At 42.5% G+C, this 24,656-nt stretch overlaps 4 protein-coding genes across 9 annotated transcripts; 2 read left to right on the top strand and 2 right to left on the bottom strand.

Annotated features, from left to right (window-relative positions):
* Positions 1 to 1,681: 1,681 nt before the first annotated feature.
* LOC117777951 (zona pellucida sperm-binding protein 3-like) lies at positions 1,682 to 4,765 on the top strand. The gene is made up of 8 exons (XM_034613073.1): positions 1,682 to 2,168; positions 2,545 to 2,660; positions 2,767 to 2,870; positions 2,968 to 3,145; positions 3,241 to 3,358; positions 3,762 to 3,847; positions 3,938 to 4,191; positions 4,500 to 4,765. Exons 1-8 carry the CDS (start codon positions 1,776 to 1,778, stop codon positions 4,592 to 4,594), a joined length of 1,344 nt encoding a protein of 447 aa, XP_034468964.1. The 5' UTR covers positions 1,682 to 1,775; the 3' UTR covers positions 4,595 to 4,765.
* A 2,673-nt stretch (positions 4,766 to 7,438) lies between these two features.
* LOC117777962 (ADP-ribosylation factor-like protein 14) lies at positions 7,439 to 10,868 on the bottom strand. The gene has a single exon (XM_034613099.1). It carries the CDS (start codon positions 8,281 to 8,283, stop codon positions 7,678 to 7,680), a length of 606 nt encoding a protein of 201 aa, XP_034468990.1. The 5' UTR covers positions 8,284 to 10,868; the 3' UTR covers positions 7,439 to 7,677.
* A 264-nt stretch (positions 10,869 to 11,132) lies between these two features.
* On the bottom strand, positions 11,133 to 20,074 carry ppm1la (protein phosphatase, Mg2+/Mn2+ dependent, 1La). 3 transcript variants are annotated; one of them, XM_034613082.1, is made up of 5 exons: positions 19,992 to 20,074; positions 18,476 to 18,809; positions 15,130 to 15,304; positions 13,536 to 13,697; positions 11,133 to 13,152 (listed from the first exon to the last, which is right to left on the bottom strand). In XM_034613082.1, the coding sequence occupies exons 2-5, from the start codon at positions 18,701 to 18,703 to the stop codon at positions 12,794 to 12,796; spliced, it is 924 nt and encodes a 307-aa protein (XP_034468973.1). In that variant the 5' UTR covers positions 18,704 to 18,809; positions 19,992 to 20,074; the 3' UTR covers positions 11,133 to 12,793. The 3 variants fall into 3 exon arrangements, with proteins under 3 accessions (XP_034468973.1, XP_034468972.1, XP_034468970.1); XM_034613081.1 differs by having other exon boundaries at positions 19,988 to 20,054; XM_034613079.1 differs by lacking the exon at positions 19,992 to 20,074 and having other exon boundaries at positions 18,476 to 19,420.
* On the top strand, positions 15,189 to 23,534 carry otol1a (otolin 1a). 4 transcript variants are annotated; one of them, XM_034613069.1, is made up of 7 exons: positions 15,189 to 15,334; positions 21,188 to 21,270; positions 21,383 to 21,843; positions 21,917 to 22,006; positions 22,128 to 22,199; positions 22,360 to 23,366; positions 23,402 to 23,534. In XM_034613069.1, the coding sequence occupies exons 3-6, from the start codon at positions 21,405 to 21,407 to the stop codon at positions 23,253 to 23,255; spliced, it is 1,497 nt and encodes a 498-aa protein (XP_034468960.1). In that variant the 5' UTR covers positions 15,189 to 15,334; positions 21,188 to 21,270; positions 21,383 to 21,404; the 3' UTR covers positions 23,256 to 23,366; positions 23,402 to 23,534. The 4 variants fall into 4 exon arrangements, with proteins under 4 accessions (XP_034468960.1, XP_034468957.1, XP_034468958.1 ...); XM_034613066.1 differs by having other exon boundaries at positions 15,195 to 15,334; positions 21,167 to 21,270; XM_034613067.1 differs by lacking the exon at positions 15,189 to 15,334 and adding an exon at positions 19,555 to 19,690 and having other exon boundaries at positions 21,167 to 21,270.
* Positions 23,535 to 24,656: the final 1,122 nt, after the last annotated feature.

Raw genomic sequence — 24,656 nt, 5'->3', positions numbered from 1 at the left:
TCCAGGAAATGTGTCACTGTGAGAAGATTTTAGTTACATCGTCGTATTGATCACATTTAGTTATCGGACTTTACTTATTTTGAGTACAACTGATAAACAAATATATAATGTGTGGGATTAGCAGGAAAAACCTGCAATTTTCTCAAAAAAAAGCTCATTTAATGATCCTGAATTCCTCAAAATTTGATTTTCTTATTTTGCTACTAGACAATGAGAACATACCTGAGTGTATTTAACTGGTTTCAACTCAACCTGACCATCTGAGCCTTCTGAGAATCATTAAGCACCAACAAAATGCAGGAGGGTGTTATCCTTCATTTTGAAAACCCACTGATAATAATCAACAAGTTCAAGTGAAGGTTAACTTTTACATTCATCCCCATATAAATTAAACAGCTGAACAAAATGGTGTTTCTCACAGGCCAAAGTGCAAAAATAGTGACTACAAAATTGTGTGTTGCACAAGACTTTTAAGTCGTAGTGATTTTTATACGAATTTATTGGAAAGCCTCTTAACGCTGCTTCTAATGTTATTGTTATAAAAGGGAAAAAAGGGATCATACAATTAATGCAGTATATTTATTTGATATTTAGTCGCTTTGTAAACAGTATAATATTTATTATTCAATATTATACTATTCAATAATAGTATATAACTTACTATCAGGTGAATAATATCAGTAAAAACTAATTGTATATACAGAAGGAATTGAGAGTCAGTCAAAACATTGTAAATATTTACTGCCAGATGAAAGTAAAACATTGTTATTTTTTTGGGTGAGAAAGTGTGGGTAAGCAGTGTTAGGTATTCATAAAACCTTACCAAAAGTGAAAACCATTTTTTTTATGAGCACAACTGACATTTGTGGCTGCATGAGGTTGAGAGCGACCTCTGACGTTGTTACCACAGAAAACAGATGACACCATTTCCTGAAGTGGTGGATCAGAATCCCACACATCGAAACAGATATAATAAATGATCTTCTAATGTAAATACTGTAATATTGTATATTCTGTATGTTTACATATTCTTATTCAGCTTCTTTTATATATCGTATTATAATGCACATGTTTTATACAACCTTTTATTTATTTAAACTCTTACATTTGTATATATATATATAGCACATACCATTTTTATACATATATGTCTCTCTCTTATATATATATTCTCTGTATTATTATTGATTTAGATTTCTTTGTTCTAGTCTATTCTATTCTATACCTTTACTTGATCTCTTGTCTACCTAATTCTGACAATCTGCTACTGTGACAAGTGAACTTCCCTGGAATCAATCCCATTTATATTACCTTACCTTACTTTACCATAGCATGCCATACCATATTGTATCTTATCTTAGTCCAAAGGGCTCAGATCAGGACAACCTCAGACATTTGTCTCTTTATGACTCTTTCTCACACACATTGACCTACTTATAAAGTGAGAATAGAAAACTGCTAAACGGTTACAGTGACATCTAGTGGAAAACAGCACACACGACATGTAGATTAACCAAAGAACCACAATATAAACAAAAGGTATAAACAGTCCCGTGTAGCCTGTATATATTATATATGTATATAAACATGAATGAATTACTTTGCTAACTGCTGAATAAACTAACTGACAGTGATGTTGATGCGCAGTTTTCTGTGAGTTCGGTGGCTCAGACCAGACCAGGTGTGTGTGAGTGGCTCAGCTCAATCAGGGGAAGTGACTTAAACCTGAGCTCATCATCATCAGCACGTGTCTTCCAGAGCGTTCGAGCCCGAGGATGGAGCCAAACCTGCGGACAACCACTGCGTCTTCTCCCTGGTGGATCATCGTCCTCATCTCAGTCTCCACACTCACAGAGAGCAGGTTAGTGCAGAACATCAGCCCCATCTGGACCCCCAGCTACACCCCCAGCTACACCCAGCAGCTGCAGCAGCAGCAGAGCCCGGAGCTCGGAGCGCGGCCTCGGCCTGTGGTGCTCCGGTGCCACCCGGACTCCATGGAGGTCGTGGTGCAGGCGGACTTGTTTGACACGGGCCTCCAGGTGGACGGCAGACACCTGCGGCTTGGTTCGGACCCAGCAGCCGAATACAGTGCGTGTAGCGCGGCCCCGTCAGGAGAGGCTGAATTCACCATCCGGGCCCATCTCATGGACTGTGGCACCAAACTCTCAGTAAGCTTCGTGCTGTGTTTATGGACATCCAAGTGTGTGGGTGTTATTAGTCCCCTACGCACTTTTTTTTATATCAAGATAAAAATGCTCATCAGGAACTAACGATAATTGTAACGATAAATGAAATAATTAGTTTTCTTATGTCGAGATAACTGGGATATGTTTCTACTTTGATCTGGCATCTCCTTAATCTAGATTTATGAGATATTATCACACATCTGCACATTGGAGGATTTTCACGTGCATAATAGGGATATGGCAAAAAATTCTATCAACACAATGTTTATACCAGTCGATGTTGATAATTATCCTCATAATTGCAAGAGCATGTTTTTGAAGAGTAAAGATCAACAAAACAAACACTATTCTTTTCCAGTCTACCAAAGAGAAGATCATCTATTCTACTTTCCTTGTCTACTCACCTGAAACGTCCCCTGATGGTTTGCATCGATTGGATGCTGCGACCATTCCAGTTGAATGTCATTATGAAAAGTAAGCACATTTTGACACTGTGGATTGGAGGCAGTTTATTGGATGATTTCTAATCTAATGCTGAGACTGAATCTTAAGAAAAGGGGTTTGACGTGTCTATTTTCAGGAGGTATGCTCTGGATGGCATTTCTCTGCAGCCCACCTGGATTCCTCTCGTCTCCACGACCTCAGCTGAGGACCAGATCGATTTCAATCTGCGAATCATGACTGGTAAAATGAGGATGTCCATCAAAAGTATCTCATGAATCATTTGTATGAGAGATGCTTCACTTTGAATGACACTATTTTCCATTTTATATTATTTTAGATGACTGGCTGTTTGAGAGGGCATCTTACTCCTATTTCCTGGGTGACCGCATTCACTTTGAAGTCTCAGCCATCCCTGGTAACCACATGCCTATGCGAGTCTATGTTGACCAATGTGTTGCCACAGCAACTCCTGATGCAGAGGCAAACATAAAATATGACTTTGTTGAGCATAACGGGTGAGTGCCATGACCACAGTTCAACCATAAAATACATGGTTGCAGTTTTAGTCAACAGCATTTCAACATTTTATTTTCCTTTGCTGCTACTACAGGTGCCTTACTGACACTTACCTGACAAACTCCAGCTCCCATTTCCTACCAAGAGCTGAGGAGCACAAGCTGAGATTTCAGCTGGATGCCTTCAGGTTCTACCAAGAGCCCAGAATCCAGGTCGGATGCTTTTCCTGTCTGTTGTTGTATCAAAGTCCCACTCCAGTAGCTTAATACACCCCCCCTAAAACTTGTCTTTGTTTCTCAAAATTACATATTCAAACTGTTTGTCATGAATTAAAATCCCCTCATGTCCTTTTTTTAAAAATGCTTGAATGTAACTACACCTTCCTCATTTCGTGATTAGAATCTATAAACTTGCTACATGTCCTGCCCTTGCTCATTGGCATTGCAGCTGAATACAATTGAAGTTAATGGCGACCACTTCTTCAAACGAAAAATAGTTTTTTTTTACATTTGAAGATCCCCAGTTACATCAATTGTATTGGTTTTTGGCTGCAACAATGCAGTTGATGCTTAAAAGAGTAGTTTTACTGTATTTCACACTAATGTCGCTCCATAGGTCTACATAACCTGCTACGTGAAGGCTGTTCCTGTCACATCAACTGTCAGCTCACAAAACAGGGCCTGCTCTTTGATTGAGAACAGGTAATCTGTTATGCTATTGAGTTTCATAGTTAACTATGGTCAGTTAAGTGTCACAGTATCATCTAATAAGAAAATTCCCTCCTTGTCCAGATGGAGGTCAGTTGATGGGAATGACCAGGAATGTAGAAGCTGCGACATCTCCCACCGGATCGAGGAGCCTCCACTCACAGAGGCCCCCGACGCTATCGCCAGCTACCAAGCCTGGTCCAGCATGATTCCACAGGAAGCTTCAGTCCAGAACCGACCCGAACAACCTCCAGCAACGTACATGCGCCTGAGGCCACACAACAAACCTCATCAATCCTCTGCTAGATTAATGAAGAGAGGAACAGAGCAGAAAGCAGGTGGGTACAACAGATATTACGCATACTAAATTTTCAATCAATACTTAAGTAATTTAAACTAGAGTACCGTTTATATCTCACATAAAGACTCAATCTGTTTTCCTCGCCGCCAAAAATACATATCCCTTGATGACCCTTGATGCAAACTAAACGGTGACATCTAAGTGATTGTTCGACAACACAAATGTTTAAATTTCAAGAGTGAATTCCTGCATTATAATTGGGTTTTAAATTATTCATTGAACTTTCAGTGCAGCTGAAAAAGCCTATCACGTTTTTAATGCGACCTAATGTGATTTGTTTTCCAGAAAGAACTCTACAGCTGGGACCCCTCACCGTGCTCTCATCCAGCAAATCTGTATCAAATTCAAGAACTGTGCTTTCACCAAACAAGCCCACCTGACACCGAGGGTGGTACACTGGAACAATAATTCCACTGCTGCTGTGAACAGGACACACATCATTTGACTGTCACCTGACTTGAAATCATTTTTTCTGTGAACTTTACTTTCAAGCATTCTCAATCTAACCACTTTTATGTACTTCAAACTATATTTTTGTTCCCGTTGTCATGTTTCCTGTAAAAATGTTAAACCTTTTTTTTTTTTTTTTTTTCAATAACCGTTTTACCACATCGACCTGGTGCTTTTTCTTTTATCTGCCTCGTGTAAGAACATGACCATTTTCTCCATGATGTGATATTTGATCTTTACAAAATTCAACATCCTGTAGTTCTTGGCCAAGAACTCGATATGGCTTCAGCAAACAATTTAATTTGTATTGGATTTTAAGCACTCAGACTCATTAGGCCCGAGCAGCCGAGGGATGCGTTGTGTGTTTGTGTGAAACGTCCACCGTGTATATTCACCAAACACAATACAGGATATTTTGAACAGAGAACAGTAGACATGCTATTAGGGAGTACTTCCCTCCATTACCACCCACAGCCTACTCATGTAGTCATATAATTGATTAATTATTGTGAGGAATATATAATGGATATAAAATGCTTGCTTTGCTTGCCACATCCAGTAAAAAGAGACCAATTTCTTTGTAATAAAGCCCTGCTGTTGCTATTCTATCAAAATTGTATCCTTTTTGAATATCTTTGTTACTTCACTCCGTTGTAAGTTAAGAATGTGCTGTAAAACTGCTGGTTTACATGTGTTGCTGCAGTCTAGCTATAGGTCTTAGCAAAAGCCCTTGGATACAGGGGTAGCACTTTGCACTTATAGAACCATATGAAGGCTACTAATCATCCGACATGGACGTGAACCAAAACCTTGCAAGCTTTTAAGTGCTGAGCTGACTTGACCTCCTGATCCACATTAAGCAGTATTAATATTGCAAGTGGAAATGGATCTTTGTGCTTTTGCCAGGTGAAACATTTTAAGTTTAGTTGTGTCAGCACCACGGACAGCGCCCCTTGTTGTTTTCCAGTCCATGAAACAACGAGGCCTTGTAATGTCCCCTCCTGCCTTTATAATCAATCAGGGGTCATTTGTCAGAGCTTCCCACGCGACTAAGCGATTTCCTTGGCGCCTGTCAAATAATAAGCCACTGGATGTAATAACCCACTGTGTTTACGACTTGCTTGACGGCGTCATTATACCTGCTAAGTGCATAAGAGTCCTGGAGAAACTGAAGTACACTTGGGAGTTAATGCCAAGCTTATTAGAATATGTGTACATTGCAAAGACAGTGCATGCACATTCAGCTCACTGTGCTTTTGTGAATACTCGGTGTGGACTATTCAATGTGTTCGTTAACCTTATTTGTTCCCTGTTTGTGCTTCCTGTGGTCATGCCTGCGCGCAGCTGGTGGCTCTGCGTCCGCCTTCCATCCAGCGCATCTTTCAGCGTAATATCTTCAAGTGATTCGTCTCGCCGGCATCCTGTTTTTCCAAAACGTCTCCACCAAGCTTCGCTGGATTATTTCCCTCGTTTTGAACAAAGGAGCGATGTTTTTCCACCGATGCCAAATGATGGTGACGTTCACCGTTTGCTTTCTCCTTCGCACGGTGGTTTGTTCCATCAAAAGATGCGGACTGGACTTTTGCCGGCCCGACCAGGTCTGCTGCCCGCAGGGGAACGACACCACCGACGTCACCTGTTGCAAACAATTCGTGAATACTTACTACAGCATCGCCATGGTCACACGGAAACTTTCCGGGGTTCTCATTTTGCTTCTTCTCTTTGCTGTGGGATACTTTATCCAGAGGGTGTTGTGTTCCAGATCCAGTCAGGTCACCCCGCCACCCGCCGGGCACCCAACGGTGACTACATCCCAAGAACCGCTAATGGAGAGCTGCGCACCGGACAGCTCCATGGATCCAGCACCATCAGCTTCCCAGCTGCCCACGTACGATGAATGCAAACGTCTGCCGACATATGAGGAGACGCTGCGGGATGATTCAAGGAGAGCACGGCAACAGTCTTCTCTGGGAAATGCCACATGACGAGGACCAAGTGGATTATACAGTACTACAAATTTGAATAGTATTTTATATAATCAACGTGGATATATATAGGAACCCAAACCTCCCAGGACGTTGTCTGGTATTTCCCTTGCAGTCTGACGCTGTGTAAGAATTATATTTGACCTAATATTTTATCGTTCATTGTGCCAAGCAATGTGTCCAACCGAGTGTTTATGTTTGGCTTCATTTTCGCAAATCTTGCTTTATTTGTGCAATAGCTTACAATGTTGATAGATCATCTAATGTTTCATTAGTATCAATAAACCATTGATCAGACCAAGCTTGGGGTTGCCAGGTCCCTTTGGTTATGCACCTTAATGGCTCTTGAATTCATCAAGCATTATCTTGACAACTGAAATAATAACGTTATAGCAAACTGGTGGATCATTGACAGAAACCATAATGGGTTAAACCTTAGGATCTTCCAATATTTATAGCTGCATATAAGAGATCACCATGAAAATGCTTCATTGTCAACGAAAAGATAAACAACAACAACAAGAAGGACTTCTCACAAAAACGGATCAGTGCTGCAGTGCATATCACCAAAACCGAACTTTAAAACTTGTTTTTGATTCACTTTGCTTCACTATCTTTGTTCAATATAGGCCTGAACTGAATAGTGAGATACCTACTGTGAACTCAGTTTCATGTACTTGCAGGAGGCAGCGTGGGATAATCGAACTCTGTTTAATTATTGAAAGAAGATATGCACACACCAGTGAAAACATCTCCTTGTCTGTGGTACTCGACAGTTGTTTTGATATATCATGTGGTGACCATGATACCATAATCAACGCCTTTTATTTTAGTCACTGTTTATTGCAAAAGTCTATAGTTAAACTTGTTACTGTTATTTATTACTTCATCTTTGTTCAGTTTATTGGCTGGCGATTATTCTTATTTACAGACTGAAGCAAAATGTCAAATCTCTTTAAATATCGTTTGCCTTTGACATAAAGGAGTTTCAATGTAAAACAACATTAACACATTTAAATAAATAAAACTTAATGTCTGCTGCTTGCTCTGAGGTAGTGCACTGTATCCTTGATATTGTCTTTCATCGCCCCGGGGTCTGATGGGAGTTTGACCAGTTGGACCACTCGTCTGAAAGCCTCTTCGACTCCAACTCCCGTCGACGCCGAGCAAGGCTGGACGAACCAGTCGCGCCCGTGACACAGCTTCCCCAGGTTGAACCTGTCCTTGATTTCCGTGACGGTCAGAGCTCCGTTCACGTCCTGTTTGTTAGCGAACAGAATGAGCGGACGTCCCGCCAGCTGCTCGCTCCTCAGCGTCTTGTCCAGCTCCCTGCGCGCCTCCTCCAGACGCGTCCTGTCCGAGCTGTCCACGACGAACACCACGGCCCCTGCGTCCTGGTGGAAACTCCTCCAGTACTCCCGCATCTTCCCCTGACCACCGACATCCCACAGGATCAGGGCGATGTTCTTCCCACTCTTTCTCACCTCCATCATTTCCACGTTGAAGCCGATAGTGGGGACGGTGCTGACACACGCGTTGTGCTTCAGTTTGTAGAGGAGCGTCGATTTCCCAGCGTTGTCCAGGCCCAGCAGGAGAACTTGGACCTCGGGTAGCTTGGAGCCTCGAAGACCCATGGCGACGTGGAGAGGTGAAGACAATCAATTGGAGTGGGACAGTCACATCTTCCCCTTCACAGTTCTCCTTTGACGCAATGTTTGCTTAGTGCGTTGCCCGGAGTTTAATAGATGAGCTATTAACTCCACACTGCTCATAACTCGGTGAGCAGAGATAAGGTAACACACCAGAGGGCAAAGTTTACACCTGAGTATATTCTTGGATTTTATGTGCTTTTATTGCCACTGTAAAACCAACATGTTATTGTACAGTGTTCTCGATGCAGGGGTTATAAAATGTTTGACATTTGCCTGAGATAGTCTAAATATTCTGCTACTAAAAGCACATTGAAATTACTGTATATAAACACAATTATTTGGATTGGATATGATTAGCTGTAAACCAAATGTTGTAATGAAATAAAACCACCGCATCAAAAATATTTCTAAATGAAAATGAATAAACGTTAAATATGTTCTTTTCTTTTTTTTCTGTGGACCAAGGTGCACAATTATGAGATAGAGTCATTAGTCGCTTCAAATATCAGTTCCATGATTTTAATTTTCAGGATCAGTGTGAGTGACAGGTGAAAACGATACACAGTAACAGTTATGAACAATGACTTCCCCCACAAAGACAGAAACGCAGCTTAAGAGAAGTTGTGCTGGTCTCTAAAATAAATAAATAAATGAATTAAGTGAGGTTTAAAGTCTTTAAAAGTTCATTTCAACAAACAAACACTCGTCCTCAGATCCCCCTGAGAGATGGCTGTCAATCCTCAGACTCACCACCTCTTCCTCCAAAGCATTCTTAAGCTTTCTCACAAACAAATTGAGCCATAGACAACTGCTGTTATGACAGGCTCGAGTTACTGAAACGCATTCAAACATGGCGTCCTAACTTGATCTGACCCCAGGCTATGACATTCAAACTAGCATCATTATTCCAAAAATCTGTTCAAATGTATTACAAATAAAAAAATCCCAGTATAAAATTAATCGTACAAACGAAGGTTACGTCAAATAAGACGGTAAATGAAAAATAAATAAAGGTTGTTCAGCCAGTGGGAAGTTGCGGTTTCCCCCCAGTCATCAAAGTGGACTGTTTACAAACCACTGGTTGGTTAACATAGCAGATTGGTTTGCTCGATACACTCAGATGTATGGGCCTAAACATCTGCCGATACCAACTCCACATCTTTTATTTGATCTCCTCCACATAAATCTGAAAATACACTGTGTTTTCACTCCTATTAACGCATGTTTCAAACAAGGCATGACGCATGACGCACGGTGCCTCTCCTCGTCATCTTCCAGTCCAACAATGAGCCATCAGACTAAATCAGGGATTCTCAGTGATCAGTCCAACAACTCTTCCATGTCGCGGAGACGATTTAAATCCACCTCAACTCGTGGAGGCGCAACAGCACAGGAACTGAAGTCACAGGAACTGAAGTCATCCGCATCCCACTGTTCGCCAAAGCTGAATGACGCACACGGTGCATCCAACAACGGGGGTGCTTGACTTTACCCCACCCATGAATTCCTTTTAATTCCACTTCATTTTAAAAATCTTTCCATCAAGATCGGGTCCAGTTCTGTCCCGGCTTGACCCACACGCCGCCGGTTGGGTTATCCATCACGTACACCAGGCCCGCGGCGTCACAGCGGCTCTGCAGGGGCCAAGGATGAGGTGTTGACTTCTCCAGTGCCCGGGCGGCGGAGCGAGGAGAGACCGACTGGCCGGTCACCTTCTTCTGGATGTGAACTACAGAGTCGGTTCTGTGATACATGTCCCCATCTCCAACGCGGTGGAAAATCACCCTCGCTTCCATGGAGGATTTGGAGCCTTGCTGTCCCATAATGTAACCTCAAAAGAAAACAACCAGAGGGGAAGGCAAAAACAAAGCAGTTTCTATTTTTTGCTTATTTGAGAGTTGGCTGGATTGCAACTTTCTTCCTCTCCTGCCAACGCGGAGTTGCCTCACTTATAAAGTGCCAAACAAATTTGAAATAAGTAAATGGTTCCAGTAAAGCTGTTCAGTGACGCACTTGACTTTATCGGTAACAGAAACTTGAATGTCGCGACACGGTCTCGGGCATTTGGATCAGTCCGATTTATTCTGAGCACATGCACCTGCTGCAGGCCGTCAGTAAACTTGGCACCAGCCTGCGCTTCAGGGCTGAGTGCGCCCCCGTCCGGAGGCTGCAGCGGTGTTGAGTTGCTTTGCAGCGTCATGTCACGGGAAAGATATGCGTGTGGTCGAACAGTGGCATCCCAGAAACGCTCTGGAGAAGTCACGTGTTTTCCCCCCAACTAATTCTGATGTCACCACCTAATGATTGTGGATCGCTCAGTGATTCAGGCCACAAGGCTTTACAGAGTTCAGAGCCATGAATGGTGCAGATGTATTCAGATTACTGAAGAGGTGACAGAAAGCAGACAAAGTGAAGAACATGTCTTAGTTCTATACGCATGTCTTCTTATTGTGCCCTTAAGCAAGGCACCTCAGCAGGTGTGTGTGTCAAACTGCACCTAAACCAGTTGTATGGATTAAAAAGTGCAATATAGGCCTATAGTGGTAATAAATTAAACCAGATCGAATAAAATTAGCTGAGTGTTGAGATCCAAATTTTCTGACGCTGCTCTCTTTTTATGCTTTTTACATTATGTTATGTGAATAATGTGTCTTGTGTTATTTTTAAAGTAATCTATGGAGTTCTGCATTTTACTCCCAAGTACTCTGTGACGTGTATAATGGAAAATACAAATGAAACTGAATCTGAAAATGTCACTATATGATTGAAGTGAGCATGCAGTTACTAGAGCCACATCTTTTTTATAATAAAAACTAAAGGGAGGAAACAGATTTCAGATTGAACAGTTAGTTTAATATAGATTTTTTTTCCCATACAGAAATTCTCAACACATAACCGTCCCTATGAATCACAGACTGCATCTCAGGTTAACTTGATCTGTTTTATTATAAACTTCTGCTCATATACAGAAGGACAAAAAAATGAGTAGACAGAACACTGATTTGACACATCCAGAAACTCAACAATAAATAAGGCCTTAGAGAAACCATTAAAAAAAAAAAAATGCTTCTTCCAACTGATCTAAATAAGGTCATGGTACACAGTGTTAAAAACTGAACTTATAGTAACTCAGTAATGGTTTACTGTAACCTTCCTGTCGATGACACTGGCTGTGTTGCGTCAGGAGCATATCATATTTCTGGCTATACTGGCACTCGAGCTGCAGCTGCGCAGTACACATGTCATGTTTAAGTCACTTTCTCATTGCGGCAGAGACGTGCAAGCCTGTCGCATGTGCTCCCCAGGTCAAAGGCGCCCACCAGTGTCCATGGAAGCATTTTGTTGGCGAACATGGATACGCCGAAGCACATGCCCTGATGCAGATAGCTCGAAGTCACTTCACGTTAGCTCCATAACGGCATAATCAAGAGGTGAGGGTCAGCTTCTACATACATTGAAACCCTCCTGAGGATATACAGTATTTACACTGGCTGATATGTAATAAGAGTTCCCCATTCCAAAAAAAATAAACATCTGAAAGGAGCATTATTTGTCAGAACTCTATGTGTTTGGGTGCATATGAGCGTGTTGCATGTTCCGACCCATTATCTCGCTTTTACGAATCACTGGTCTCGTGCAGGCTTGAAAGGTGGCGTACAAATGTGCAGTTTCAGCCTCCATGAGAACGGCTGTGCACGTTTGGATGATAGTGACAAATTGTTTGAATGGTGATTATTCATTGGCGTGGGCGGTTCAACAGCCACCTCTCAAGGGTGCATGGGACGGGTCTCTGATACTCAAAAGTTAGATTATAAGTGTAGCATCAGTTAAAGTTGGATAAAGGTAGGCATCCACTGGATTCTTTTTTTTTTTTATTTCCACAATTTTTTTCAAGGTCAGCAATGTGGTACGTTATACATACATTATCATCAAAATGCAGCAAGCAGTGTGTTCTTTGCAAATCATCGGCATTTTCAGTAGCTTCCTGTAGTTGCACAGTAACTCTTTGAGTAGGCACTAGTTGGAGCCTCGTGCGTAGAAGCCTCCAGTGGAGCTGTACCATCCATGTGCAGTAAACAGTAGTAAATCAATCACAGTCTGTAGTGTGCTGGTTGAGAGAAAACCCCTGTGTGGTGTGGTGTGGGTTTGTCCGGCGTTTAAATGCATCTGCAGTGTTGGAGAACATCTGTATTTCAATGTGTTTGTCATTAGGTTGGCAGATGGTTATTGGGTCTGTATTGTATTTACACGTCCTCATATCAATCAGAGACCTGTAAATAAAACAAAACCTTATTTCTAGTGTTTGCATGTGTTTGTCTGTATATATATATATGTGTTTGTGTGTGTGTGTGCACTTGTTAAAAGTCCAGTTCTCAGTGTCTATACCTCATATTCTCTCAGTCTTCCCCTGATGTTGCTGCTCCAAAGATGAGAGGAAAAAAAAAAAAAAATCACAGAAAACATTGATTGCAACGTGAGCTCTAGACTCAACCTACTCCCCCGTCTTGCTGCTGCTGCCCCCGGCTCCACTCTTGAATTTCACCACCATGACGGTAATGTTGTCGGGGCAGCCGCGGTAGAAGGACTGAAGGACGATGCTCTTGGCGCCGAAGTGAGGCTCGTCCAGGCGCTCGCGGACGAACCGGACGGCCTCCTCGTTGCTGAAGGCGTCCCACAGGCCGTCGGAGGCCAGGATCATGAACTCCGGCTGCAGTTTGTCCAGGTCAAAGGTCATGATGTCCGGGTCGGGGATGACCACGTTGAGGTTTTTCAGTGGGTAGTCCCCGAGAGAGCGGGACATCGCCAGGATTCCCTGCACTCTCCAGGAGCCGTTGAAACTGATGAAACCTCCTGGAAATGAAGATTAAAATGAATGAATGTATAAAGACAATGAAAATAAATCCTGGACCATTTTGAGTCTTCGTTTGTCCAATGAACATACTTCTGTTTAGTGTGAGTGTTACAAAAGCTGTGTGTGTAGTAGCTACTGCTCTAAGGCTCAATTGAATTGAGATAATGTAATACAGGCTAACTTGAGAAAATCCTTTAATCACAAAGATTAGGTATCTATTTCTGACATGTGCTTAATACAATGCTGTACCTAAACAGACCAGCAGGAGACAGCCAAGAGCCCTGATAATCCTGCACTACACATCCCTGTGCAAATCCAATATACAGGGATGTGTAGTGCAGGTATACGCAATACATTTCAGTATTTTTGCTCCCTTGCGTACCTGCCCTCTTGATCCTCTTGCGTTCTTTGAGCTGATAGGGTTTGTGATCATGTGAAAGTGCGACAGCGTTCCCGTCTTTGTCGCACAGCACGCCGCGAGAGTCTCCAACGTTGGCCACCGTGAGTTCCCTGTCCGACAACAGCGCTACCAGACATGTCGTTCCTGCAAGAGAGACAGAAAGAGAAAAATGAAAGGGAAGGAAAAAGCAGAGGGTGCTGTTAGATTTAGATTTTTTTGCAAAAATTCACACAAATGTGTTACAATGTTAAACAGCTGGGAGCGATGGAAGCTTGTATATTTATTAGCCTATGATTATTAATAAAAAGTAGTATTGAGTTGCTTTGTCACAATTATTTTTGAAACTACTATTTTTTATTTACTGTCCACACTACACTGCACTGCAGTAATCTGTGATGCAACATAGGGCAGCTTGACCTTTAAAATGTGAATCATAGATTTTTTGGGAAGAAAAGTGCAAAATCAATGATACAAATGATACTGAAGTGAACCACAGGTCAAGAGGTCATTGCTTAATAAAAGTGTTGGAGGTGTGGGCCAGTAGTAGGTCAAGCATTATGTATACAATATGATGAAAAAAAATGTACCATTACCAAATTATTACCAAAAATAATCAACAATGAAAAACAATAGGCCAACAAAAGGAGACAGGAAATCTCAAATCTGTGACGCCTGCAGCAGCATAACGTTACAACACGACAGTCTACACTTTGAGTGAAGTGCACAAAAGGATTCATTCAAAGTGTTAAATGTCAGCCGGGAAGCGCGAGAGAGAGAGAATATCATACAGGAAACTGTCTGATTTTATTTGATAGCCGAGGAGCTATGAAGTACAGTGTCCTTTATGAGGCAGGCAGCGTGAACGCAGAACGAACGAGCACTTGAAGGCATAATTTTAACGGTGAAGGAGATATGACACAGAATATTTCATGGCAATGTTGTGTGTTTTAAACCAAAATCTAGAAACACTCTGTTAGAGAGTTATTTGTGTTTCTGAGATGCCTTTTCACATTTTAATTCACAACCAGAATTAGCGCCCCCGCAGTTGAATGCCTCTGCCGACCTGAACAGTTTCAGTCCACACACATTATTTTCCAGACTCACATGAGGTCGCCATGACTTTGACTTTGGACCACCCAAATTATGGAGTTCATCCTAGAGTCCAAGTGAATGTTTGTACCAAATTTGAAAGGATTCCCTTGAGGTGTTTGTGAGATAACGCGTTTCATTTAGCAAAATGTGTGTTTTGTGAGGTCACAGTGACCTTGACTTTTGACAACTAAAATCTAATCAATTAATCTGTGATTCCAACTGAATATTTGAACCAAATTTGAAGAAATTCTCCTGAGGCATTCTTTAGATATCACGTTTGAAAGAATGGGACGGATGTACGACCCAAAACATGCCTCTGACCAATGGCTGTCACCAGCACGGAGGCATAAAACACATCTTTTCTACAAATGTTTAAAGTCTGATTGTCCAAAGCTTCTTCCAACCCTTCACAACTTACCCCCCCAACACACACACACACACAGCATATATGTCCCTCCCCACCACTGCCCTCTCCCCTCCTGACCTGCTTCGTCGTGGTTGACAGAGAGCTTGTCAAGAATCTCCCGATCCACGGACAGGATGCGTTGCTCGAGGATGCTGCTGTAAGACAGGGCGCTGTCCCTCTTCTCCCTCTCGAAGGCCTGCAGCTGCTGCTTCAGGGAGTCGGGCAGGTGGGCCTTCACGTAGTCAGCTGCAGCCTGGGAGAGAGAGAGGGGGGAAGTCAGGAGGTGAGGGAAGATAGATACTACAGATGTTTATTTGCTGTCAAATGATTGTTGAGAAAAATCTGCTTTCACGGCTCCACTAAATTATATGTTTATAGACATTTCATCACACTTTTAGATTAATTATCCTCTGTTTAGTACATAACCATAATATTGTCAAATTGGGATCTGTCTGCCGTGGTTGCCAGGTGATACGTTTCTATACAACTCTAATTAAGAGGAGTGGTTTTTTTCATTCCATAAAGCAACTGCTCTACGCTGAATTATTGAACATCCTTTAGCCCACTTGCCCCCCCCCCCGCCTTCACTTATCTGCTTCTTCTCTCAATTTCTCTGCCAAGATTTCCATTATGCTAATGTGGTTGAATGAAATGCAAAAATGGGGGAAATGTACCATCTTATTAATATCCTGGTAGAAGCAGAATACATATATACTCAAAGTTCATGTGGAAATTAGGACAGAATCAGGCCAATCAATCCACATGCTTTGCTGTAGTTTTAGCAGTTCTGCAACACAAGTGTCTGCTTATGTAAAGAATTTAGAAATAAAGAATGAATTTATTATTAAGTTATTTTTATGCTTGGGTACCTTTTTCTACTTTTCATGAATATGATCATGAATTTGTGTTTCAATTAATAACTGAGCAACACTTAACCTTTTAAACCTCTATGATACATTTTACTTTTTACAATAACTGAACTGACAACCACTGTGATTCCATTCAAAATGTTTATCCTGCAGCAAAGTGGAACTGGAAGTAAAATACACCAGGGAAGAAGGAAATGAAATATTATATGAGATTAAAACATTACTTAGGACCATTACAATAAAACCATCTCTTCCTGCTGCACCCATCTTTAATTCCCCTTTGCTGGACAAATGTACTCATTCATTCCTTTAATTAGAAGAAGAGAGAGAGATAGAGAGATAGAGAGATAGATAGAGAGATAGAGAGATAGATAGATAGATAGATAGATAGATAGATAGATAGATAGATAGATAGATAGATAGAGAGAGAGAGGGGGAGAGGGGTTGAAGTGTAAATTTCCATTTGCAGTAAACGGCTGAAAACACTAGTGTCTGTGCAGCTACAAGGCTGCACAAATGTCTCAAATAATATTCAGCCCGAGGATCTAATAATGTGTACGTGATAAATTGGGCCAGCTTCATAAAAAGGTAGAGTCAGTATGTGACTATAAATTAAATGTTATAGCGTTATAGAGTTAAAGCCTTTTAAAGTTGCAAACTGCTCACAGCTCCTGCTTCAGTAGCAAACTGTGTCGGTAAATCAGGTTAAAAAGAGCTGCGGTATGTGCTGACTTTTACAATTCTGGGCCATTACTCACAACTCGACATGATAAAAAAAAAACAAAGTTGTGTTTGAGAAGTTTCCTGCATAATTTTAGAGCCAGAACAGACTGCACTGCCAGAGACGGCCCGGTTTTATCTGCCCATATATTTGGCTTGGCAACATCGCTTCACTTAGTGTGTTGTGTGCGAATGTGTGTGTGTTTGTTTACAGTTGTGCCAAACGGCAAAAAAATGTAATCCACTAGCAAATAAACATTCTGAACTGTTCACATGAACATTTTTCCACCAACATTATTAACGTTGAGAGTCCCAGAGGGTAAACACAACTTTGTCAAATGAACCTTAACATTATAGACTCATCTCTAACTGATTTATTTTCTGTTACTGCTCTGGAAACTGTGTTTATTACTGAGTATGTTTCCATATAATCAGGATGAGCTCTGTGTACTGATGCTAATGACCCTGTAATAGCTGAAGGTAAATTAATTAAAATTTCATTATTAATAATAAATACATTTATATAATTTAATTGAGTAAATTCAACTAAATAATCAAATTAAATTAAATTGTATCAACCTAATGTCAGATGGACCCATTATGTTTGAGGTCAAAAATCCAAATTGACGGTGACGACTGAAAGATGGAATTAAAATAAGATACAAGGTAAAGATGAAAAAAAGACAAAGGAGAACAACAAATGTGAATATAGACACAAAGAGAAGAAAGGGAGAAAACAGATGTCAGAAGAGAGAGAGACGTTGCGACAGACAGGATGGACAAATATTTGTTTATGGGGCGGGAACTGACAGAGTTTGTTGCCTCCCTTTCTCTCTAACTGAACAAAACCATAACACAACAAGAGTATTTTCCCGTGTAAAGTTAAAACTGGATGCATATCATGTGTGACAGAGGAACGCTATTTGCATACTTTTTCAACAGAGCTGTAAAAGTGCTTTGAATAAAAAGAAAAACAGGCTTTTCCTCCTAAAACACTGCAGCAACTCTCTTGACTTCAGACAAATAAAGTCTGTACAGTCATCTAAAAACTGGCCTTTATGTCATCCCCTTAGGTTTTCTTGTGATAAAATATTAGTTGAAGAGAAAATAAAATGTGAAATATGAAACTCAAGCAGTATTATTCTGTGAAATGAGTCCCATGCAGGAACCTCAGGGGACGTGGTGATGGTGACAGATGGTGCACGACATGTGGCCTGTAGGCAGCCATGAGAAACTACTGACCCTTGACTAGGCAAGGACACACACACACACACACACACACACACACACACACACACACACACACACACACAGACAGACAGAGAGCACAGTCTTTTGTGATGAATCCCAAGTCAACTCCCTGGCAGTGGCATGGAGGAGGTGTGCACACAAAAGAAGAACACAATGCTGGAGTGGGGAGGGGGAAGTGCTGCATTTGAAAATGGGGTGAGTATGAAGTGCTGTAAGCATGTGCCCCAATTCAAATAACTGTGTTCCCATAGTAACCAGCATCTCTATGGTGTCCAGCAGAGAGTTTGTTACAGGTCTGTCATGACACTGTATATTCTGGAATAAAAAGAGAATGAAGACATATTTTTTAAATGGGGGGGGGGGGGGGGGGGGCTTTATTGCAGTATAAGAGAAAATACTGTATGCTTTCTCCAGGATGTGTTTGTGTGTTCTACCTAATCTGAATCAAAGTGATAATGAGAGCTCGTGCAGCATCAGGTCTATAGGTGTGATGGGTCTGCAGTGTGTGTGTGTGTGTGTGTGTGTGTGTGTGTGTGTGTGTGTGGGGGTGGGCCTGAGTAACCTCTCCCAGTCCCGCAGCCTACCTCTCCACCGTGGCCGTCAAATATCCCGAAGATGGACGGGTGGGTCTTGTTGGCGATGTCGGTGAGCACCTCGAACCTGTCCTCCATGTGATCCCTCCGGCCCTGGATGGAGTACACGGCTACGTTGTTGTTCTTGAACTCCCAGGTCTTGGAGAACTCCGCGTCCAGGACGCTGAGGCCTCCCAGCCGGTCGTTCTGCATCATCTCCGCCACTTTCCCCTTCACCATCTTCACGGCATCCCGGCTGGACTTGACGATGGTCTTCACCTCGTCGGTGTGGAAGAAGTAGCTCCACAGCGCCAGACTGATGCAGAGCAGGAACAACGTCTCAGGCCTGAGGAGAAAATAGCGCATGATCCGACCCAGAAGAGACAAGAGCGTCATTGTGTCTCCTATCATCACACGCAGCCGAACTGTGCTCTGTCCCTCTCCCCCTTTTGGCACAATTCACTCCATCCGCTCGGCGGGACTGTGAAGAATTCGAATCACTACCACGATGTCCGACAAGGGATGGATCTCAACATTTAAAGCGCAACTCCACGGAGGCCCGTCCCCTCTGCTCCGAGAACTTTTACGCACTGTGCGCGGCTGGCTGTCAGACACCGGGGCCGAGGAGCGCAGGGCGAGCGCGGACAAGAAAGCCTCATTGATTCGGTGCGGTCGTCTGGGCCCTATCCTCGGCTCTCTGCACATTCTCCGGGTTGAGCGGATCTCCCCCAGCCCATTGTAGGATGGTGATACTCCGGGTAGGACCCACCTTGAGCAAAGACGCGAGAGCCACCGGGAGGCAGGCGACTGTCGACGCTGTGGCTCGGTGGTGTCCTCCCTTTCCGCCGATGACCCCGTTTCTCCTCTCGGATATGTCTCAGCTCGGTCTCCGCATCAACACGAGCCCGACAGTTCCTGCAAACACACCTCCATTCCTGGGCCGCGTCAAAGCACCGAGATACAGCCACCGCGGAACAGGAAGTGGATGGTGGTTGAATCAATAAAGCCTCGTCAAAGCAAGTGCCGTACGTGGGTGCGCAGTTAAAGGACTTTATTTTGAAAGTGCAAAGCGGAGGTGGAGGGTTTTGATAATGGCCAACTTGAGACTGCTCATTTTCTAACAGTAGTCGGCGCTGTCGGGAGTGCGCAGCTGCAGACTCGTAGGACACACAAGCAAAATATTTGAGCCAATGGCGTTGGCTGCGAATCAAACCATGACGTCATCCAGTATAATCTTACGGAGCATGCTCTTAATGAATGTGGATATGTTCACCCCACTGCTCAGAAACATGTCTATCTATCTATCTATCTATCTATCTATCTATCTATCTATCTATCTATCTATCTATCTATCTATCTATCTATCGATCTGTCTTTCTATCTCGCCTTCATGTATTATTATCATAACAACATAACACAATAAAATACCGTACAATACAATATACACACACGCATGCTGGAAATATTACACATACAACAAACTTTCGATACAAAAATGCTGAATTATAACAAATTATTAATTACCCGAAATAAATGATGTGAGGCTGCGCCTTGGTTTAGATCCTGCTTCGAAAAATCTTTCCACTGAGCAAACTCTTCCTCCTAGTGGCTTTTTGGAGTAATGTAACTCTGGACGGACCGTCATTTTCAGTCAGTAAGTTTGGGGGTAGTTAAGTTTTATTATACAAGTTAAAATCTATTAGAGATATATCTGAAAAGAGTGATTACAGAACAAATGGAATATTTAAAGTATTACAAAAGGATAATTCATATACATACATTTGTATATATATATATAGAAAGGATGGAAAAAGGATGCATTGCATTGCGTTAGTAACACTGTTATGTAACGTTTTTATGGTACGTTAAATTATGTTTTTAGTAATCATTTTATGCAACATTATGTTGCGTTACGTAACATAGCGCAATGCTTATGTTATGCTGTTCTGTTCTGTTAAATGACGTATTGTGTATTAATGTTACGTAAGGTTTCATCTTGTTAGGTTTTATATATCTATCTATTTATATATATATATATATATATATATATATATATATATATATATATATATATATATATATATATATATATATATAGTGGGAAATAAATCAGAGTAAATGTCAGAGGTTGAAACTACATCCAACACTCATTGTGAGACATGAGGTTTGGTTCAGTGCGGCTGGGTTTCAATGATCTTTACTGGTTATTTGGATTTCTTAGATCAAGGGGAGTGAATGTTTGGATCAATGTGGCCACGCCGCCTGTTTTGGGACATTGATCCTTCTCCCACTGGGTGTAGGGTGATCCATTTTCTGCTTTTGAGGTCCTGCCAACTGGTGTGATCACTATGAGGTGCAGCCCTCAGTAACTCTATGATTCATTACCAATAATGTCTGAGCTTGTGTGTGTGCATTCAACATGTTTGAGCATGCATGTTCTGTGGTTATGTGTCTTTGTTCATAACTTTGTATTGTCTCCTGTTTGTGTACAAAGCAAGCATGTGTGTGAGCAGCACCTCAGCGGCGTGCACACTCTTGGGCTCTGGAATAATATCCCATATCACAAAGAATAATGTCTTGCCTTGTGCACAACCTGCTTTATTTCATATCCCTCAGGAGTCACGTAATCTGTTCTTGCCAGCCCAGCTACCTCCTAATATCCCCTAGTGTTTTCTGTCCCTTGTTCTGTCATTGGCTTGATAGTGCAGCACTTGTTGTACTCAGGGCAATATAAGGAAGGAGGTGAGCTGCATACATCAGTAGTTGAGGAGGATGGAGTGAAAACTCAACACTATCAGGATCAGCAGGTAAGAGGCACTTGTTGCTTCCTAATACATTTTAATCTGCAGTAGAAACAGCCTTTTTCACATTGCTGCACCTGTTTTGTGTGTTGTCTTCTTACTTCCTCTTTTTCCACAGCACACCGTCCGAAGCTCTCACTATGCTCTCCACTCGCCTCATCTTCCTCACTGCTCTCCTCATGGTCCTGATGGCCGAATCAACCTCCAGTGCCAGGACCACACGCAAACCTCAAAGCAGCAAGAAGCCCCCACGAGCCGGGAGCAGTGGTGGAGGTGGGGGTGGAGGTTTTGGACGAACCACCACCTCTAGCAGCCAGAACACGGAGGAGACCACTGAGGGTATGATGGACACTTACTCCCTGTCCCCAGCAGACAGCACCACCTACTCTAATGAAGCTTACTCCACCGAGTTCCCCACAGACGCCATAGCTCCTCTGGGGAATGCCGACGGTAACTACACCCTCGATTACAATGAATGCTTCTTCAACTTCTGTGAGTGCTGTCCTCCAGAAAAAGGCCCCGTAGGGCCCGTCGGAGAGAGAGGGCCACCAGGACCGACAGGAGAAAAGGGCCCTCCAGGTAAGATAGTTCATGGAAATCAACTTTTAGATGTCAGAAATTGCCCTTTTTCCTCATCTTCTCTGTTTTCCAGGGTTGCCAGGCGGGATCGGAGAAACAGGGCCAAGAGGGGCACTGGGACCAGCAGGACTACTCGGAGCCAACGGACTCAATGGCGATTTAGGTACTATAAGGTTGAAGAGAGAAAGAGAGAGTTCTTGAATACGTGTTTCTGCTTGTCTTTCAATATTTGCAGTATTCTGGTTATGTCCCTTTCTACTCTTTAATTATCAAAACTACCACAGGTGAAAAAGGTGATCAAGGACCTGCAGGACTTTCTGGTATCCCCGGGATCCCAGGAAGAACAGGAGAAAAAGGTGAGTAGAATTCAATGAGAACTTCAATAGAAATCACTCAGTTATTACCAAATCTGTTTTAATCATATGAATAAATACACTTTGCATATGTACATGAAGATATACATTTTTTTTCTCATTAAAACATGTTTCCTAAAACTAACATAACTTCTCTACATAGGTGATTCTGGCCCAAGAGGAGAGAAAGGTGAACATGGCTTCAGTGGTCTGAAAGGGGACCCGGGAGAAAGAGGAGAGCCTGGCCTGAATGGGACTATGGGCAGCACCGGCCGAGAGGGGCCCATGGGTGCCCTGGGGATCTCTGGGACAAAGGGTCAGAAAGGTGAACAAGGACCTTCAGGCGAGGGTTTACCGGGTGGGAGAGGAGAGAAAGGTGATGTGGGCGAACTTGGGCCTCTTGGTCTAAGAGGTGAGAAAGGCCCCCCAGGAGTGAATGGAACTTATGGTGAAAAGGGAGAGAGAGGGGAGCCAGGGCCTCCAGGAGGGAAGGGAGATGTTGGGGCGAGAGGGCCCCCAGGACCTCTAGGCGGGAGGGGTATGGCAGGGCTGAGGGGGGAACGCGGGCCCAAAGGCGGACGTGGGCCTCGGGGCATTAAAGGCCAACAAGGTGAGAGTGTGGAGCAGATTCGCTCTGCCTTCAGCGTGGGTCTGTTCCCCAGCAGGTCCTTCCCCCCGCCCGGTCTACCTGTGAAGTTCGATAAGGTGTTCTACAATGGGGAGGGGCACTGGGACCCGGCACTCAGCAAGTTCAACGTCACCCACCCAGGGGTCTACTTATTCAGTTACCACATCACTGTGCGAAACCGGCCCCTGCGTGCTGCCCTGGTGGTCAACGGGATTCGGAAGCTGCGGACTCGGGACTCTCTGTACGGCCAAGACATCGACCAGGCGTCCAACCTCGCACTGCTGGAGCTGAACGAAGGCGACCAGGTGTGGCTGGAGACGCTCAGGGACTGGAATGGGATTTACTCCAGTACCGAGGACGACAGCACATTCTCCGGCTTCTTGCTTTACCCCGGATCAAAGACCAAACCTATCGCTGTAGAAAACCTGTGACTGAAACCTTTGACCTTTCATGAGCTCTGACTTCTCGTAGACTCCGCACAGCCTTCAGCCTCCTGCACTGCTTTCTCAAACTAATATGATTCCGCTGATTCTGCTGCTTCTGCTGCTTCTGCTGCTTCAGTATCTGCTGCTGTCGAGCTAATCAAACCAAACGCTCTGCTTGCCCTGCTGTATTTGTGGAGATGGATGAGGCTTGGTTATACTTCTGTATGCAACACTTAACAATGCATTAAAAATCACTTTGCTTGAAATGAATGACCCTTGAGTTATTTACTCAGAAACAGAACTAGAAGCTAATTTAAAAGCCATTAGTCATGAGAATAGACAGATAAGCTGAGTGTCAGTGAAGCCAATACAAATGTGGAAATAAATTAAGTCGTGTGATGCATAATTGCACTTGTTTCCCCACTAGAGGGAGTAAGATGCCCAAGTTTTGCAAAAGAAGCACCATGCATGATAAAATAAGTGCAGGTGTCAGACTGAATGTTGCATTAAAAATGTTACAAACAAGGAATGGGAAGTTGAATAAATGAGATAATCTGAGAGAGAACAATTTCATCAAATCAAAAGACAGACTCAACATGTTCTGGTACACTTACTGCCTGCTGCTTTCATTCCACACAACAGGGCGGTAAAGCTAATTCTTATGGACACTTCTTACGCCCACATCTCAGTTGCTGATGAAACATTTGAATTTGGTTCAGTGCCTTTATATGTTCTGTTAGTCAACACGGTTCAGACGCAGCGACAGAAAGCAGGAGTGAAATCATAATAAAATTATTTTAATTAATTCATATATTTCCAACTCACAGATTGATTTGAAATTACAGGAAATGCAAATTCCACACACATTTATCAACTATACTAAAGAGTAATAATGTGTGCATGTCTCATTCATTTTTATACGTTTTGATTTTACTTGCAATTTTTTTTATTCCATCTTCATAATGTGTTTATATCCTCTGCTGTTCTGAGGCAAACAAAGTGTCTAGAGTGTGCAGCCGGTGTTAGAACAAAAAAGTATAACATAACACTCTGTGACACAATAAACTTTAGAGGATGATATTTCTGATAATGTCCAATTTAACATTATAAAAGCCTTAATTTTTCTTTATTTGTCTCTTTAACAAAAAAAAAACATCTTCATTATCCAAATTTTTCTTCCAAAAAGTGTAATTTAATATAATTTGTGAATTTTACAAAGATTCACAAGTGTCATTTTAGTCCCCAAAGGGGATTCATTTTGATTCCATCATTTTGTAATGATGGAAAGTCTGGAGAGCTACAAATGTCTCTCAATTGCAACTCTGAGTGATGAGAAAGGACATTTAATATTTACATTTTATGAAGAATACAGTCAAAGAACAGTCAAACCTGTAAAAGAGGGAAGCC

Source organism: Hippoglossus hippoglossus, chromosome 17, assembly GCF_009819705.1.
Source record: "Hippoglossus hippoglossus isolate fHipHip1 chromosome 17, fHipHip1.pri, whole genome shotgun sequence".
In the NCBI taxonomy this organism is placed as follows: Eukaryota; Metazoa; Chordata; class Actinopteri; order Pleuronectiformes; family Pleuronectidae; genus Hippoglossus; species Hippoglossus hippoglossus.
The sequence above is the reverse complement of the archived record's forward strand: the minus strand, read 5'-3'. Positions and strand labels throughout refer to the sequence as shown.